The sequence below is a fragment of the Halichoeres trimaculatus genome, unplaced genomic scaffold (assembly GCF_033239565.1).
Source record: "Halichoeres trimaculatus isolate MK-OKI-2021-1 unplaced genomic scaffold, fHalTri1.1 fHalTri1_scaffold_2, whole genome shotgun sequence".
Lineage (NCBI taxonomy): Eukaryota > Metazoa > Chordata > Actinopteri > Labriformes > Labridae > Halichoeres > Halichoeres trimaculatus.
In genome coordinates, this window is record NW_027437180.1 from 32,950,494 (window position 1) to 32,969,809 (window position 19,316).

The following is a 19,316-nucleotide window of genomic DNA, read 5'->3' on the forward strand; positions in this document are numbered from 1 at the left end:
TGCAACCCCCCAAAATAGTGATGCTGTAGACCGATCGAAAACAGGCAAAACAAAATACCCCCACTCCTAAAAACAAACAAACAAACTAATAAATCCTTTACCCTGGCTTAGTCAACTCGGGAGTCATGTGGCACATGGTTTAATAAAGGATGTAGCCCCTTAGATTCTTTACATTAATAAATTATGACTGAAATATGCAAATGTAAATACTTTTGATTTTGAAGGAATTTTTCGACCCCCTGTCAGTGCTATTAATATTTGTGCTGTGTAATCAAGGGCCAGGTGGTCCCAACCTTAGACTGTAAAAAATATGTCATGTTTCTCTGCTCAAAGTGAGGTCGCCACAAAAACTGCTCCCCCTGGTGGCTGGCTGCTGTACAGGTCAAAAAATCTGTCTCCCCAGTCATTTCAGATGGGCTGTGGTCAAACTTAAAAAAATTTAATCACCTCGTAGAAAATTTTCTTACATCTGATTGTTGAGGTGGTTTAGAGATATCATTTGGCTGCCTTGTGTTCAAGTCCTCTTTTGTCTAAAAAGTTTCGTTTTCATTAGTTTCAAGAGGTTAAAAATTAGGTTTTACATCACTTTTAATGATGATTGACAGCTGCCGTTCTCGTGTGTTTTTTTCAGGGATTGTAAAATATGTCAGGAGGGAAAGCCAAGAAGAGATTAGACTGTGGAAAGAAAAAATAACCATTATTTCCTCACAGTCTTTACTGTGCAGACTCTGGCTACACAACGGCTGCCAATGGCTGCGCCTATGACAGAGGTTTTTTGGCTTCAAAACATTTACATTGGTAAATGGTGGGGCCATGCTGTCCTTTCTTTATAGGCTATGGTCCCAACCTCTACTTGGGGAACCCTTGTGTGATGCCATAACATCGCCCCAGCTCTAAGTGTTTTTTTTTAATGTAAATTTCAAAATAATCACTTTCGCCTCAGGCTATAGATCCATTAGAGATAATTCTGCTCAGAGCAGCTTGTAGAGATAAGACACAACCTCCTGAGTCCAGAATAAACATAACTAAATTGTAAACCTGAGAGTTTTGTGTGCACCCCCTTGGATTTTAATCTCTTGGCTTTCCCATTAACAATGGCAGGATTTTTTTTTTTTGAGGACAGAGCAACAGCATCTTATCAGCTACAATTTCTTCCCTCTACAGCTCATTTCACTCATTCATAACTTTAATTAGATGTGTGTGCAGAGTTTAATAGACCAGGAGGATGTTAAGCTTCAGTTCTACTCACCTTAAAGTGTTTCATATACCTGCAGCACTAATGCTTTGATGCTAAATGAAGATGCTAAAAATTTAAGTATACCTGGAAATTTCCAGCATGCCAAGATTGTCATCATATCATGTCTATAATAGCATTCAGCATCAAGACTTTAAGCTGTAAAACAAACATCTGATGATATAAAATTATCTACATCATCTTTTCTGTGCAGGAAGCGCCTCTCTTGTTCGGAGTCCCTGTACATGGAGGGAGATGCTAGCCCACCCCTGGGTGCTCGCAGACGCTTCTCAGCACTGATGGACACACATCGTTTTGCCTCACCCCAGGACGGTGAGATGGACTTCCTGTCCCGCCAAGTGCCCATCAAGGTGCGTGGGACCTCGCTGGATGGAACCAGCGTCCCCTCGCCAAGTCTCCTGGAGCAGAGGAACAGTCTGAAGGAGATCAACGGAGCAGGTGCGTCAGCTAATACAGCGAACTTTTGTAAGAACAGACCATTAAAGAGAGGAAACAGGAGGGGAATTGTCCGGAGAAGTTATCATGAATAAATCAGAGAGGGAAAGCAGGTGGGTTAAAGAAGAGGAGGTGAAAAAGCAGCTTGTAATACCTTATTACATGGCTTCTGCTGAGTCAGTCAGCCGCTGGAAAATGCTTAACGTTGCTATTTCCTCTCTAATCTATGATTTCCACCTGACTCTACACCTTTGCAGACAAATCCCCTCGACAGGGAGACACACCTGGAGTTGCAGGGGCCATTGCTACATTATCTCCTGGTCCTGCAGCAGTTGGTCGAGATGTGATGACTCCTCTGTACGACCCTCTAGGGCCTCGGGCCACTAATGACCTGGTCCTCCGCCGGGCGAGGCATCAGCATCTGTCTGGGGATGGGGAAAAGCGCAACTCAAGAGCCGGTAACAAGGTCATCAAGTCGGCTTCTGCTACAGCTCTGTCTGTCATCATCCCGTCAGGTGGGAGACACATAAGAAGAGCAGATTTATATCCTGGTTTATTCAGTCATACAGAGTCTAACTCTCCTCTTCCTCTTCGTCTGTCTTCAGTGGAGCAGCATGGCGGCTTCTCTCCCCTCGCCAGCCCCATGTCTCCTCATTCTTTCTCTTCAAACCCTTCATCCCGGGACTCCTCACCCAGCAGGGACTTCTTCCCAGTGGTCAGTGTGCTGCGATCGCCCATCACCATCCATCGCTCTGGAAAGAAGTACGGCTTCACTCTAAGGGCCATCAGGGTCTACATCGGGGACAGTGACATCTACAGCGTGCATCACATTGTTTGGGTGAGGAAAACATTGCCATGTGTGCAGTTTTGAAAAGTCTTGTGTCAAAAACTTTCAGGAAAAACAGGATTGCAACAACTCCTCAAACTGTCAAAGAGCTGATGGGTTTTGTTTTTGGGGTGCAGATTTCACAGGTTGATTTTCACATTTCTTCTTCCAGCTTTTGTGTTCGGAACAAACTTGCTCTATGTTTTCTCAACGCTCTAATAAAAAAATTAAGCTTTCCTTCGATTCTAACAGCACTAAAATGTGGACAAACAAAGGTTAGAATTAAGGGTTATTTTATCCACTCCACTTTCTATTTACATTGCACCTTTTTAAAAAAAAAAGTTCAAAGTGCTTTAAAGTGATTTTAAAAAAATCAGAAAATAAATATACAATAGTATCACAAACATCTTCAAAAGAAAATTAATTTTGATTTTTAGAATATTTTATTTCAAGAAGTGAAAAATTAATAATAATAATAATAATAATAACAATATAATAATAATAATAATGATGATTATAATAATAATAATGATAATAATAATAATGATAATCATAATAATAATAATAATAATTATTATTATTATTATTATTATTATTATTATTATTATTATTATTATTATTATTTTTATTATTATTATTATTATTATCATTATTATTATTATTATCATTATTATTACTATAATTATTATTATTATTGTTATTATTATTATTATTATTATTATTATTATTATTTGTATTATTATTATTATTATTGATAATAATAATAATAATTATAATAATAATAATAATAATAATAATAATAATAATAATAATAATAATAATAATAATTAATCTGTTAATCAATAGATACTGTCATTATCTATTTTCTTATGGACCTTTTTTTGCGCTACACACTTTCTTAGTATTACTGATCCCTGAATTTCCCCATGGAGATAAATAAAGTATTTTCTATTCAATTCTATTCTGTTCTATGCTATTTTATGCTGTAAAATAGCATAAAAAGTTGAAATAAGATTAATAAAAAGAGTAAGGATAAAAGCTATAGATAAGTAAAAGCACTAGTGAAGGTTACATATTCAAATAATAAAATGAGAATTAAAAATAAATGACACAAACACATAGGAATAAAAAAGTTTTAAGTTATACATTATTGAAAAGCTGGACTGTAAAGATTGGTCTCAAATTTACTTTTGAAAGTACCAATTTTTTACTGAACTTGAATTTCTTTCTGGTGAACTTGCAGCATGTTGAGGACGGCGGCCCCGCACAGGAAGCTGGTCTGTGTGCTGGTGACCTCATCACCCATGTGAACGGCGAGCCCGTCCACGGTCTGGTCCACACTGAAGTGGTGGAGCTCATCTTAAAAGTAAGCAGCATTCCATTGTCTGAACTTTAATCTATATTTGTGTTATCAATATTTCTGTCTTTTGCTTCTATTCCTGTCAGTGTGAAGGCTTCAGTAGTCTATTTATAAGCTGTTAATTTTAAGAGCAGGCTATTCTCAGCATCAGTCTTACACTGCGGCTCTAAATTCTACAGATCAAGGAATATAATTAGCAATCAGATGAATCATTTACTATGATTGATCTCTGCAGAGTGGAAACAAGGTGACTGTGACAACCACGCCTTTCGAGAACACTTCCATCAAAGTGGGTCCTGCTCGCAAAGCCAGCTACAAGTGTAAGATGGCCCGACGGAATAAGAGGACAATGGGCAAGGACAGTCAGGACAGGTAAATATTTGACCCTGGAGACTTTTGGTGAATGATACTTTCACGTTCATAATGTTGAATGCCTGTGCTTTCAGAAAATCTGACAAACAATTTTATAACAGATTCATGTTTGTTTTCAGATCTTACTTTATGCCTCGTCTCTTTGTCCCACAGTAAGAAGCGTAACTCCTTGTTCCGTAAGATCACGAAGCAGTCCAACCTGCTGCACACCAGCCGCAGTCTGTCCTCTCTGAATCGCTCTTTATCCTCCAGCGAGAGTCTTCCTGGCTCCCCGACTCACAGCTTGTCTGCCCGTTCCCCGACTCAGGGCTACCGCTCCACCCCTGAGCCCTCTTACCTGGGTAGGACAGACACACAGATGTGTCTTAACATAAAAAAGTCACCTAACATTTCTCTTTTTAAAAACAATGAGACACAAACAAGATGTGTTTGTTTTTAGAGTTTGACTTTTTCTTAATTTAATCCTAATTATACCTCCCCTTAAAGGCAAAATTCTCCAAACTTTTAACTCCAAACTTTTCATAGGTATGTCTGTTCTCCAAGGCTTTGGTGTGTTTTAATTGATCTTTTCTGTTCACCGTCAGGTTCCTCCCAGAGCAGCTCTCCAGCCTCCAGCACTCCAAACTCCCCCGCTCCCTCCCAGCACATGAGGCCCAGCTCCCTGCACGGCCTCTCCCCTAAACTCCACCGCCAGTACCGCTCCGCCCGCTGTAAGTCCGCTGGTAACATCCCTCTCTCCCCGCTGGCCCACACACCTTCCCCAACCCAATCGTCTCCGCCTCCGTTACCGGGCCACACTGTGGGAAGCTCCAACACCACCCAGTCCTTCCCTGTGAAGCTCCACTCCTCCCCTCCCGTGGTCAGACCCAGACCTAAGAGCGCAGAACCCCCTCGGTCGCCCCTCCTCAAACGTGTGCAGTCGGCAGAGAAGCTGGGCTCGCCTCTGACCCAGTCCAGCTCTACAGGAGGGCTGGGGGGTCCGCTGAGGAAGCACAGCCTGGAGGTGCAGCACTCTGAGTACAGGAAGGATGCCTTTCTCTGTGAGCTCGGCCTTCAGAGCCTGCTGGAGACGGATGGGGAGAATCTACCTCCCAATCCTCCACCCCTGCCCTCGTCTTCCTCCCCCTCCACCCCAGAGACCGGGGTGCTAAAGCCTGTGAGGAGACTGGGAAGACAGGAGTCACCGCTCAGCAGGGAAACACTGCTGGCAGGGAGGGAGAGGGAAGAAAGGGAAAGAGGGCGGGAGCGAGAACGAGACCGAGACTTTGATACTGGGGCAGTCCTGGAGAGACTGGGTCGAGTGGGAGCTACAGTGTCCCCATCATCCCTAACAAGAAAACCTCATCATACAGCTGAGCTGCCTCTGAGCCCACAGGCTGGACCCAGCTCCAGGATCAGTGCAGAAACCACAAAAGCAGTAACTCCCAGCACCCCCACCAAAACAACAGGGGGTCTAGTCGGTCACAGGGGGCCTGAAAAGACTCTGTCAGACTTCACTCCAAAACAGCCAGACCTCAGAGCTGCCAAAAACCTGTTATCTAGCAGCAAGGATGCTGTGGGGCCGCTAGGAAGCAAAACTGAACCAAAGCAGGAAGGAAACAACAGGATTTTAAAGCCTGGTTTACCAGCTTCTGCTTTCACCAAAAGCTCTGTTTCTACCCCGGAGAAGTCCATCAGCATGAGCGCCACAGTGACAGCAGGTCCTCCGAGCATCGGCAAATCCTTTAAACCATCAGGTGTGGGGGACAGCCTGAGAAAAGCAGAAAGCAGCGACTCCAGAACTCAGGACATCAGCCCTAAAAGCCCCAAACTCCCAGCTCGCATTCTGGCTCCTGTCGTCCCCCCACACGGACAGCCGCTCTCACTTGGGAAGGTGAGGCAGGGGCTTGGCCCGGTCAACTGCTACCGAGGAACTCTGGACTGGGAGGACAAGTGTCGCCTGGAGGTGGTGGAGGAGCACTCGCCTTCCCCCTCTCCCTCCCCGACCGCTGTCACCCCCTCCTTGTGCGGCCCTTCCCTCTGTAAGTCACGGCCTGTCTCCCCTGGCGACAAGACAAGCTTCGTCAGCCAGCTGACCACTGTGGCCAAAAACGTCCTCGGACCGATCAAGCTGGGCTCTCAGGAGGGGGCCAAGAGCAAAGAGCAGAGTAAAGCAGCAGAGGAGAAGCAGGGAGGGGCAGCAGGGAAGTCTGACACTCCTGCAGGAGGTCGAGCGGCTCTTGGAGCTGCTGTGGTGACACAAAGTCCTGCAGGTTCACCACTTGAAAGGGGCGCTACAGGTAGCACCCCACCAAAAATATGACTCCTTAACTGGTCTGAGTAAGAAAGAAAAGATGCCTTTTTTTGAAGAATAATGCAACAGAAGTCAAGCACTTAAAGCAATGTACATTCCAGTTTAAATGTATATAAAATGTTATTTATTGATCTGATCATGGACTGACTCTAACTTAAAATAATCTACTGTAAAGGTGCATTATCTGTTGATTTTCTATTTTAAAGTATTTAATAAGAAGACTCTTAATGTGATGTGGAACACTTTATCAGATGTATCTGTGTGTGGGTCTATGTGAACGCATGTCATATGGTTATGTACTGAACATGTATTATAAGTACAAGAAGGTCAAAAAGTGCTTTACCGATCAAAACATGCTGAATACTGTGAATACCAAATCCAGAAACTCTATTTTGTCCTTCAATCAGCCCTTCTGTCTTTGGCTGTTTATCAAACAGGACACTGAAACAGGAGGAGTTCAGGCATAATGTAAATCTTGTATCAAACAACACAAAGACACAGCCTCAGTTTGGATACAGCGGGTAAAAATCAAAACATGATTTCGCTTATTTTCTCCTCATGCTGCAGTTTACTGGGCTGATGTGCACAGTCAGACACAGCAGTGAGTGTCACATCAAACAATGTCCAGCTATGTCTGCCTGTCACAGTGCTTCTGTGTGTGTTGTGTGTGTGTGAAGCCACCTTGGGTCTATTTCCGGTGGTTCTTTAAGGCTACAGAGCTAAGAGAGCTCAGGCTCAGCGCTTATCTCTCCTTTGCAGGAAGGCTACCACAGCTCTTCTCCGCTCCCTCTGCCTCAAAGAAGTGTAGCCTACACACGCACACACACGCACACACAAACACTCACACCACCACCACAGCAGGCAGCCATGTCAGCAGTTGATTTTCATGCATTTAAATCCATACTCATGCAGTCGGTGGATTGGGAGGCGAGTGTGTGTGAGTTAGTGTGTTAAGAAGTATGTGAGTGTTTGCAGTAATTATACTCGACACGGTTGACACAGAAAGGGTCACGACAGGAACCGAGCTGGAAATAAACAGGCAGCGGTCAAGACCCGGTGAAAGCTGCTTCCTTTGCTGAATGCTTGGTCACTCTATTTATAAATGGATAGTGTGTGTAGAATAATTAAAGCACATATATGGTGAACGTATGTGGTGTTTTGCATCTAACTAGGAAAGGCAGACAGTCATGGATGTAGCATACTGTAAGGCGTTAAAGGGCTTGTTGGGTTCGTTAGAATGGACATGCTGATGTTAAGCACCATATGTTGGGCAGATTGATCAGTCTAAGGCTCATATTTTGCTCTGTAAATTACCAATAGGTAGTATCATTGCATCATTCATGCCAGCGAGAGTGTTGGAAAGGACAAAATGCTAAGACACAAAAGCATCTGTCTCTCGTCAACCCTGGTTTTATTCTCCTCCTCTATACTTAGCGGTAATCTGGTGTACATAATCTTATGCAAACGCTCTTCTTCAGCTGTCTTAGAGCTGCTGAGTTTATTTTCAGACTTGAGCAGGAAGTTTTAAAAAATTGACCCATCTTTGATTTGTGACAGCTGTTTGATTTCAGTGATCCTAATTTTAAAGCAAATATAAACTGATTCAACTAACAACAGCAACTTCACACCAAGGCAAAAGTTCAAACAATAAATTTTATACTTTAGTCTCAGAAAACTATGGCTTGGTCTGTATGACAGTTTGATTTGGCTGAATGCTCTCCAACACTAACCTCTAGCTGTTGTATGTATGTTGTTAAGTGCACAGCTATGCAGGGAGCAGTGACAATAAGCTGGAAGTGGCCAATAGCCAGTAGGAAGTTGGTCTCTGTAATATTATCTTTAATGCAGTACAGATCTATTTTAGTTTCCATTTTATCTATGAATCTTAAAACTAAAACTAGTTGAGGGTTTAGAAAGAATTTTAAAGTCTTGAGATTGTACACGCTACATCCTGCAGTTTCTATTTATTGTGTTGTATTCTACTGCCCTCCAGTGGCTCAAAGCACCCACTGCTGAACATGTTTTCATAAAGTATTTATGAAATACATGTGTGAGACTTTCTTTGATGAAGCCACGACCACCCAAACAAATATCAGCCATAGGATTACTGAATATGCATTTATGTTTCTAAACACAATATTTGCAGTATTTATCAAATGAACACTTGAAAAATGAGTTTATTCCTCCTCCTGATGTTGTGGTCTTCACCTGACTGTTAATTATACCTTCTGGAATAGGGATTGACATTTTTAAATATGCTGTCTAATATATTGTACTGTTAAGAAGGAGTTCTTTTGTATCTTTATGTAAGAAAACCCAGTAATCAGGTCAGCTCCTGGTTCATAAAACTGACTGTAATGTAATCTTCTACAGCTGTTGTGCTCACTTTCAGGCCTTTGCCCAATCAGTGGTGTCTATACTCGTGTTACTTGTTTGATTTTTTTCTTTTTGTGATTGACAGAGAGAGTAGTAGTATATATGCACTTTATCTGGGAAAAAAAAGTTTTTTATTTACTTGCATTGTTTGTAAATTACTTTGAAGAAAAAAAAAGAAAATATACTGTATAAAAAATAAGGAGTCTACAAATGAACACTAAACCTGAGTATAAAAACATTCCACATTTCTCTGTTCACTGAAAGTGTTTTTATTTGTACCATGGGGCATTTTTTTGTTTGTGATAGATGTAATTAAATGCAGACACCTGAAGTGCAGTATGTGGAATAAAATTCAGAGATTTGTTCCAAAACTTGTCACCTTTCACTTCTTTAATCTTTAGATGACAGTCTTGCAACCAGCTACCCTCAGTTTACAGCCTAACTTTTCATCCACACTGAGCATGTGGGAAAATTTAAATAACTGCATTATTTTATACCTGCAATTGCAGCTTAAATAATGACATGCAGTAGCTATATTTGGGAATAATGAGTTTTTAATGGAGGACAGAAAGACAAAAAAAGAGACAAAACAGACTCTTCTTGCTTAGGAGACTCAGATGTTGGGGGAGCACTTCCAAAGTCTGTCTTTGACTCTGTGGTGGCTTTAGCCATCTTTTTATAAATAATCTGTGGGGGCAGTAGCATTGACATTGACTGGTTACAGGAAAAAAAATGAACAGACTAGAGAAGAAGGCCAGCTCTGTCCTGGGCTACACTCTGGACCCGGTGGTGAATGACAGGGGAATGACGGCCAAGCTGAAGTCTCTGATTGACAACTCATCCCACTCTTTGCAGGAGACTCTAACACCAAAGCTTGTCCAGTGGCAGTCTCCTCCACCACTGTGCAATTATCTTATAGTAACATCATCATACCCCTTAACAAGTGCATCCATATTAGATGTTTGCATCCACTTTGTTACTGTAACATATTAAATGTCTCAACTTAACGACAAATGAAGTATTATTTTATCTCATAGATATGGAGTAATTTTCTTTTTTTCCAAATAATGGAAAGTGGAACAAACTTATGTTGTTTAAGGAGACAAACTATATAGTTGTGAAGAAGAGGTCATAAGTGGAAATGCATTTGAAATAATTTCAAGTGTTCGTTTTTTATTCATTGGTAAGATTTATTAAAAGCTTTGGACCTCAGTAGCACATAGCAAAATTTATCCATTTACACTCTCACGATCTGTAGCCTTGGTTACGGATTACATAACTTTGCAGCCAATAGCAAACCCCTAAAATGTATTATTGGAGTATCGTCCAATCAGAATCCTTAGTGTAATCGTTCCAACCAATTGAGTGCGTCAGGGAAGGACAACAGGAAGTAAATGCCCTCTGCTGTCAAAGAGGGATGCTAAAGCGGCGTTTGGACAGCAAGAGCTACATACTCGGTCATCTTACTTACAGCGAATACAAATAAACTTGTTCGTGGAATTCAGGAGCTCATATCTAACACAGTTTTATCCCTAAAGGAGAGTGTTTTTGTCAGCGTGGGTTGTATTCTAGCAAGCTAACGCCGGAGGCTAGCTTTTTGTAATGCGAAAGTTAGCTAGCTTTAGCACGCTAATACACTGAATTTATCCGGGACTGCAGTACGAGGAGTGACGCTAATGCTGAAATGATTCAACCTGCTTCAAGGTGCTGGCCAGTTTAAACATATTTGACAACAGGTATGTTAATTAACTTGTTTTAAATTCTTTTTCATGCATACTTGGTCTGCTGCTGAAAGGAGGAGCAGCTGTAGCCTTGTCGGTATTATAGTCGCTGTAATATATAGTCGCTTTAAAAGCAGATATTAGCTTTTAAACATTTTCTTGTAATATGTGACTGAGACTGGGTACTGTATTGTACTTTTTACGTGTCATGTGACCGATAGCTAGCTATGAGTGAATGGGCATTAATTCCTTTTAGTTACCGTTGACTTAACTGTGCTGCAACAGAGATAAAAAGAAGGAGAGCCAGGAGTTAACAGAAGGAGATGTCACTTCCATCTGTCAGTTTTATTTTATCGTTTAAAAACAATATCATGTTAATTGAGCAGAGGTAGCTTGATCATAGGGCTTTGATATGATAGAGAAACATATCTGCTTTCTTACGGAAATAACCTAATGACTTAATTTTGGGTCCTGCGACATGATGATCGAGGGGAACTATCCGCTTCGTGACAGATCTGACTCCATCCCGTGATGAATAATTGCATTACTTGCCAAACAGCTTGATCGACAGTGATGAATAATGGCAGCCACCATAATCAGATGATTTTCAAAGAACTGAGAAAGGCTGACATGCTGGTTGTCAAATGCTGATCACATGATAGTTTATTCTTCACAGAAATATTCCCGTCATTGAAATGTGTGTGTGACTGGACGCAGTGCTTCTCTGTTGAAACTACAACTCATCGGTTTTAGGGTTAGGTCAGGGAAGTCATTTGTACTTTCCTTTGTGTTTTGTGTATTGCGAAATCAGCAGACAACATATGACTCAAAATTACTCCGACAGTATTGCGTTGTTTTGTGTGGTGTTTGTACCATTACGGAAGTGAGCACCTGCCTTTGGCTTGTTGGCTGGATATTTTCCTTTGCAGGGAAGTCTAAGCACGTGATTTCAGCAGTATAAAACAGCTTTCATAGCCTCAGAAATGCAGTTTGACAAATAATCCATGCATAAAACCTAATACTTAGCTTTTACAGAAGTTTTCTCTACACAAACAAGTGTGTTAGTAGTTGATGCATTTACAGGAAAATCCTTTAAATCCAAACCACATAGCTCCAATCCAAGTTTTCCAAACATTAAAAGTGTTGTTATTAGATGTGGATTTATTGGGATTTTTTTTTTTTAAGATTACAATTGGCTTTGTTGCTCAGTTCTTCTAGGTTACTCGTGTAGATAACAAAGTAAAACACTTGATGTTAAATCCTGTTTATATCATGTCTACTATTTTTGAAGCCTTTTTAAAGGTCCTCTTCTGGTCTTCATTAAACTCGCAAATTGTTCACACCATTTGACTGTGTTTCAGCACTTTTAGTCATTTCTTCTTAAACCACAGTGCTGCGAAACCGTAATCTGAACAAGTTAATCTATAACATTGTACTTTCACTTCTCGTGCCATTGTCTTAGTAACACATTCTTTAAAAAAGTTACTTTACCAGAGCTCATCACTTAGTAATTTCTACTAGTAATAATCAAAATCACAAATTTGCTTTTTCACAACAGACCCTTGAACCGGATAAGAAATAAGTACATTAAACATTTCAAAAGGGAAATTTTAAAACACTAGGAACTTCTGGGCAAAAGCAGAAATGCTATAACAGATATGTGGACAGGGAAAAATAACACATTAAAAGTGGTAGGTAAAAGATCAAATGTATAAAAAATACGATAATATTACATTTATTGAGAGGAACTGCCTCATGTAAGGTATTTAAACTCATGGCATCAGTCAATCATTGACCTCATCCTCTGGTTTTCTTGTCTGAATTTGTCTCCAGTTCTGTGTTGCAATGTGGATCACCGGAGCACAGCTCTGAGGCCTGAGAGACATGAACTCAGTTTCCCCCAGTGCAGTGCAGTACGTGGGAGGAGTGATGCAGGATGAGATGGTGGACAGCCGACGGCAGCAGTCCCTGGAGCGGCAGGGCAGCTCCAGTCTTCGGCCACAGCAGATGCAGGATCAGAGCAGAGAAGCTAGCGTAGAGCCTGATGAGATGGACAAGCTGAAAGCCAAGCTGATGTCAGCGTGGAACAATGTCAAATACGGTTTGTAGAATGATCTCCAAATATGAGGTTTTCTTTTCTATGTGCTTAGAATGATTGTTACCCCGTACCTCCTCCTGTAGGATGGACCGTGAAGTCCAAAACCTCCTTCAATAAAATATCACCTGTCACTGTCCTGGGACACTCATATCTACTCAACAGTGAAGGTAAGCTCCAAATACACATATTAGCCTTCAAATGAGGTGCAGATGCAGACACCAGGTGTTGTGTTGATGTCAGTTTTAGTTAACTGCAGCTGTTTAACACACTCTCTGTGAAGGCTGGCAGGGTTTATAAATAACATTTCCCCTTCACTTTTATTTCACTGACATACACACTTCTCTTTGTCTCTTCTTTCTTGATCCACTGTCCTTTCTCCAGACGAGGTGGAGCGGTTTGGACTGGCTTTTATGTCCAGAATCTGGCTGACTTACAGGAGGGAGTTCCCTCAGCTGGAGGGCTCCACGTGGACCACGGACTGTGGTTGGGGCTGTATGTTACGCAGCGGGCAGATGCTGCTGGCACAGGGGCTCCTCGTTCATTTAATGCCCAGAGGTTTGTCTTTTTACGTTGATGCACAGTTTTGAAATTAGAATCATTTATGGACTGAGATGCAGCAGAGTTTGTTGTTTTCTGTAACTATCTTTGTGTTTTGTAGACTGGGTATGGCCAGATGCTCAGCAGCTGACTGATGTAGACTTTGAGGTGTTCAGACCCCGTTCGCCTGTCAGGGCTGGAGGAGTACCCATCCCCTCCTTTGGCTCTCCTCGAGGATCCAATACTCCTGAGAAGTCTTCGACAAATGATCAAGCACCCAAATGCAGCCAGAAAAAGAGGCCTGAGTCTGTCAGGGACAGGCAAGCGGAGCCCATCCACCACAAACTGGTCACCTGGTTCGGGGATCAGCCCCCAGCTCCCTTTGGAGTTCATCAACTTGTGGAAATTGGCAAAAGTTCAGGGAAGAAGGCTGGTGACTGGTACGGCCCCTCTATAGTGGCTCACATCCTACGGTAAGAGCATCAGAGGGATTTCTTTTCCTGCAGGATTTAGGTTTCTGCTTCACTTTGACATTAATAAAGTTTTGATAAATCTATTTTAGGAAAGCTGTGGCCAAAACACCTGCTGTCCACAACCTGGCAGTATATGTGGCCCAGGATTGCACAGGTGAAAGCACAAATATCACATGGAGCATTATTTTTCTTTTCGGAGCTTACTTCTTAAAAATATTTTCACTTAATAAAGTCTTTATGCATGTGTTTTTAAGTGCTTTCTCCTCTTGTTTCCGTGCAGTGTACAAAGAGGACGTGGTGCGTTTATGTGACTTGTCATTAAACCAGACTCCCCCTGATTCGTCCAGTCAAGCCTGGAAGTCCGTCATCATACTGGTCCCTGTACGGCTTGGAGGGGAGGCCATCAATCCATCCTACATTGAATGTGTGAAGGTCTGAAAAGACACACAATGCCTTCTAACGAATTGCTGCCTCACATTAATTTTCTCCCACATCTAAACCTTCACTGTCATTTCCAGAACATCCTAAAGCTGGAGTGCTGTATTGGGATTATTGGAGGCAAGCCAAAGCATTCACTATACTTCATGGGCTTTCAAGGTAAATGTGCTCATAACTTTACTGTAAATTACACTTAACATTATGCTTGGATATAAAACTGAGCAAGACAAGTTCAGCATGGGGTGTTTTTCATCAAAAAATCAAGAAGTGCTAAACATCTGTGAGCTCACAGCTGGTGTTTGTGACTTAAACAAAAAGATATAAAAAGAGAAGAGGGGTATACTGGAAGAGTTCCTCCTGCACAGCTTAAACAGTGGCAAAACTCCAAACAGGTTGTTCATGTGAGACAAGCTTAGAAAATGTAAATAAGATTCCTGTTCTTCTTTAAACAAACAACAAACTTGACAATGCAACTACTGCACAGGGAAGCAGAAAACAACATTCCTAAAAAAGACTTCTTGGCAATCATTGATTTCTCATTACTGGAATTTGATCAATAGTCATGAAAACATGCAGTGGAAGGAGTGAAAAATAGGTTCAAACCAATGAACTCTGCAGAACACAAACCTTATCCTGGATCTTTTTGAAGAATATTAAACACACGTGACTTTTTGTGCAGTTTTCTAAAAAAAATTGAGGCAACTTGAGGACTTTATCAATACAACCCTCACACCTGGCAGCTACTGTGGTCAAAAGATATCAGGATATAGAAACATCACACATGTGACTGAGACATTCATCTGTAGTCAGGTTTGTTCTTTGTTTTGATTAGTTTTTTTCTTCCTCCTCTTTCAGACGAGCAGCTGCTGTATCTGGACCCTCACTACTGCCAGCCTGTGGTCGACGTCTCTCAAGTCAACTTCTCACTGGAGGTTGGTTCCACTGCCTCAGTGTTATGTTGGATTTGGACCATCTGACTCGCTCCACAGTTTTGCTGTGGATTTAAGAAAACATGGGTGAACTTTTACTGATCCTAATAGTGCCATCTTTGTCTGTTTGTCTCCCTCTAGTCATTCCATTGTAGCTCTCCTAAAAAGATGCCCTTCAACCGCATGGACCCCAGCTGCACCATTGGCTTTTACGCCAAGAACAAGAAGGACTTTGAATCCCTCTGTTCTGCTGTCAGTGTGGTGAGTTGTTTTACAAACACCTTACAGTATGAATTTGACAAGATAAGTAAATCAAAAGTTTGCAAAGTCAGCGATGAGGAAAAATGATGGAAAATATTTTTGTGTTGTTGTTTTTTTTAACAAAAACTGGAACTTGGAGAATGCTCAGCTTATATGTGTGTCTTAGTTTACTGGAACCTTATGTTACTGTGAGTTTATTTGCCTGTCTCAAGGGCTGTTAATTTGTTTTCAGTCCCTCACAGGTTCTAAGTGGTTGGTATAGGCAAGACAAAACAAAAACAATATTTCAGTTGTAGATGCACCGATCTAACTTTTCTGGTCCCGATACAGATACAGATACCTGGGTTTTGGTAATCAACTTATACAGATACAGATCCAATACAAGTGTTAAATAATAAGCTGCACGCTCTACTGTTGGATAAGACTGGTAATGTTTTGCGCAAAAGACATAAAATGGGTACACATGGAATTACTGAGGTTGATATTCATTTAAATTAGAAGTGCTAGAATGTTTAACAGCAGTTTAGCTGAAACAAAGCTTCAGAATTTACAAAAATGACAATGTAGTTGTAAATTTTATACCTTGTAGACTAAATCCTAGTTTGGCCTTAGTGTCAAGTTTGGAGTTTGGACCCATCCTTTCCCAAAGAGACTCAATCCAACTTTTAAGAGGCTGTATCAGGGCTGATACCAGGATCCGATTAGTGCATCCCTAATTTCAGTGTTTACAAAAGTGTTACAGATGGCATCGAAGCACCGTTTATAACAGGACTGTGAAGAGGCATCAGTAAGAAAGAAAAAAGTCATGAAAGCATGTATTTCTTGCTGATATTAAGGGACATCTTTATATTGAACCTAGAAAATAAAACTAAAATTCATCAGAATTAACCTTTGTTGAAAGGAAAAAACAAAAAACTTGGAGCTCCAAAGAGCTGAACTTTAGATGCTGCACACCCTCCATATACTTGATCTACTTTGGTTATTTGCATGATATCATTCACAGGTGTGAACCACAGTGTGTTGGCTAAATGAGGCCTATGTGTAAGTGTGAAAAACTGCAGTTCTCCCAGATTTCATCTGCCACTGGCTGCAGAAACATCAGAAACTACATGAATTGTGTTTAAAGGCATTGCTGAATTGACTGAATGAGAGGCACCCTGTAGCTGTTTGAGAAGAGTCTAAAGGCCCGCCTCTTTTTTCAGTCATGACTCACTTCGACGATGGGCTTCAGAACTCTGAATCAGAAATGAATGAATGACATCACAAAAACTTAATCCATTTATTAAACAGTCTTTGGTCTAGATTTACCTTTTACATAAAAAAAGTAAAAAAGACCTACAACTGTCTCGGAGGCTGCTATGAAAAATGTCTTTTAAAATTTTTTTTTGTGTGTGTGACTGAGAGCAAACCAGAAGTCATGCTAACCATGCTACAACCTGTAGTTTATGTAACAAGGCAGAAACCTCATTAAACAACCTGCAGGGGACAGCATGACTAACAGGCCAACAACAAGCATAACATTTGTGAAGTAGTTAAGGGTTAGGTTGAACTTTTTAAGCTTTCCTTCAACTTGCTGCAGTGATGTGGCATCCCTCCATCTTTCTGTGCTGCTCATATGAAGCCAGATCATCACATTTCCTGAACCAGAGGTCAATCCCACTCCCTCTCAAACGGTCTGGTCTCTGCAGAGTCTTTATATTCTGCTTATCAAAGGACAGTCAGATTAAACTCTCAGGGCACGGTCTGTACAGGATGTAAAGAATAAGTTTAATTCCAGTGACAGGCAGAGTCAAGTTGAATGGTACAGCAACATACAAACACAATTTCATCAAACATCCCTTGGCTCAGATTCATGGACAGAGGCATGGTTGTTTTTATGTTAGAAAAACATGGATCCTGAATTCCTGAGATTACGCTGAAGCTTTTCTTTGACATGAATTAGCTCTCTGCTGACATTAGTTAGTTTTGTTTTATCCATTGGCTTGGTAAATCTTGTGAAGTGTTTTTGAAACTCTTGACAAGTTTAGCTTTTTCCCATCAGGCCCTGTCCTCAACAAAGGAAAAGTACCCCATCTTTACCTTCGTGGAGGGCAAGAGTCAGGATTATGGACTTGAAGGCCACAGCAGCAATCACAGCGGACCTCCTGCTCACATTCTGCCACCAGGGGGGAAACATGGGAGGAGTAACAACAGACGAAACAGTGACGAGTTTGTCTTCCTGTAAGGATGCTCTGTCAGCTCTCACCTCTAGGGGGCAGAAGTGGACATTTCTTCTCCTTTAAGGGAAGGACTTCTGATGACGGTCCCTCTGTGGGATTTACAAACTGGAGGACTCTGTCATCCCAGTAGAGTGGATGGGTATTATAAGCTAACAAGCAATGGAGGCTGCTGGTTAAAGCTTTTTTATTTTTTACTGAGCAAAAGCGCTATTTCTGAATGGATTATAGACAGACTTTTGATTGACTTGATTGACCCTTGAAAGCCTCGAGGTTGAGTAAATTAAGATGCTTCAAGTATTTAAATGAAACTCTCATTACTGTTTCTTTGTCCTGAAAGAAACTGGATGCACTGAAGGCATTATGTGGTCTCTGAAATCTTTAAAGGTGCAGTGTGAAGAAATTAGGGGAATTTAACAAGACACATGAGCTGCTGATGTGATTCCACAGCAGCACTATATGCACAAACTGGAAGGAAGATTGTTTTTTGTGTGCAGAATCGTTTGTATAAGTTGAAGTTTTTGGCTGTAAAACCTTGTACAAAGGAGGATCACACAGGAGCTTCTTCCTCTCTTTAGTCCAGAATCTGGCCTCTAGATATCGCTAAGTGTCCCTTTTCTTCACACTGTACCTTTAGTGATCTCACTGGTCCAGGGAAAGTGGATTATGCCTAAAATTGTTCTCAACTTGTATTATAGACCACCTGCTGTAAATCTCCTGTTATTTTTCCTTCTTTATGTGTATTTATCAGATTTATGAAACTGTGTGAGTGTGTGTATGTGTGTGTGCAAGTTAGTGTGATGTAGTTTATTCGTTTAGTCCTTACTGAGATTTCTGCTGTCCTTCGCACTTACACAGAAGTTACAAATTCTTCCAGGTTTAATCTTTAAAAGATGAAAATTCATTTCTGTGTTGCAATCTGACCCAAATTTCTCACAGCTGACTGGAGTCTTAATCTCCCACATGCTTTGGCTGTGTGGCTTTTTTTTTGTTTGTTTGATCATGAAGAATGAAAGGCTTTCAAAAATCGTCTGTTTCAGTTTTCATAAAGGGCTAACGTCAGCTGTAGTACTGAGGAGAGAGAGAAATTACCTGTTAATTAGAGATGGATGTTTTTTTAAATGGAGCTTTTGCTGTAAGGTTGAAAAATCTGAATACATTTAAATCCCAAAGTTAAAGTCTGAACAGTCTGTTTGGATGAAATGTTTGGTTTTCAAAGACCAGCCGAAGATGGATCATGGTTTTCTAGCCTCTGTTGCGATGTCATTTGTGCTTTATTGTCTCTTTTTTACATGAAGGCTTCTTCTGCAAGTTGCACTACTACTGTTTTTTTGTCCTGATTAAACTTCACAACACTGGAATCACATTTAACATGTGCCTCGCTTTTTGTGTGTCAAGCTTCAGGCTCTCTTTTTGTTTTAAAGATGAGTCTTAAAGGTAACTATCTCAGATGGATAAGTGCTTTTTAACCCTGTTTATTTTGCAGATCACCTTGGTAAGAAATATTACATTTCTGTTCATAAAGAGGATAATATCTCAGCAGCTGAAACCTTGAGCAAGTCAAGTGCATCAACCTTGACTTAGAGGCCTTTTTTTTAAAGATACAATGACCCAACAAAACACCAACAACCTAATAAGAAATAAGGCAACAACAAACTGTTAAGTGAGCTAAAACCACCTTTCATCGTGACAGTGTTGTTACTATGTATGTCTGATTTGTACAAGA

At 41.0% G+C, this 19,316-nt stretch overlaps 2 protein-coding genes across 4 annotated transcripts in view; both read left to right on the top strand.

The window, feature by feature from the left end:
• LOC141801736 (microtubule-associated serine/threonine-protein kinase 1-like) overlaps window positions 1–9,243 on the top strand; it is a 99,114-nt gene extending 89,871 nt beyond the window's left edge. For all 3 annotated transcript variants that reach the window (XM_074684962.1, XM_074684971.1, XM_074684979.1), the window contains 7 exons: window positions 1,449–1,693; window positions 1,948–2,205; window positions 2,296–2,528; window positions 3,760–3,882; window positions 4,112–4,248; window positions 4,402–4,589; window positions 4,833–9,243. In XM_074684962.1, the coding sequence (XP_074541063.1) occupies window positions 1,449–1,693; window positions 1,948–2,205; window positions 2,296–2,528; window positions 3,760–3,882; window positions 4,112–4,248; window positions 4,402–4,589; window positions 4,833–6,550 (2,902 nt within the window). In that variant the 3' untranslated portion in view covers window positions 6,551–9,243. The remainder of the gene's footprint in view (window positions 1–1,448; window positions 1,694–1,947; window positions 2,206–2,295; window positions 2,529–3,759; window positions 3,883–4,111; window positions 4,249–4,401; window positions 4,590–4,832) is intronic.
• Window positions 9,244–10,279: 1,036 nt separating this feature from the next.
• Window positions 10,280–18,946, top strand: atg4da (autophagy related 4D, cysteine peptidase a). Its single transcript, XM_074665058.1, has 11 exons — window positions 10,280–10,653; window positions 12,472–12,739; window positions 12,820–12,903; window positions 13,118–13,291; window positions 13,395–13,746; window positions 13,836–13,900; window positions 14,027–14,178; window positions 14,265–14,343; window positions 15,040–15,116; window positions 15,255–15,374; window positions 17,416–18,946. The coding sequence occupies exons 2-11, from the start codon at window positions 12,523–12,525 to the stop codon at window positions 17,596–17,598; spliced, it is 1,503 nt and encodes a 500-aa protein (XP_074521159.1). The 5' UTR covers window positions 10,280–10,653; window positions 12,472–12,522; the 3' UTR covers window positions 17,599–18,946.
• Window positions 18,947–19,316: the final 370 nt, after the last annotated feature.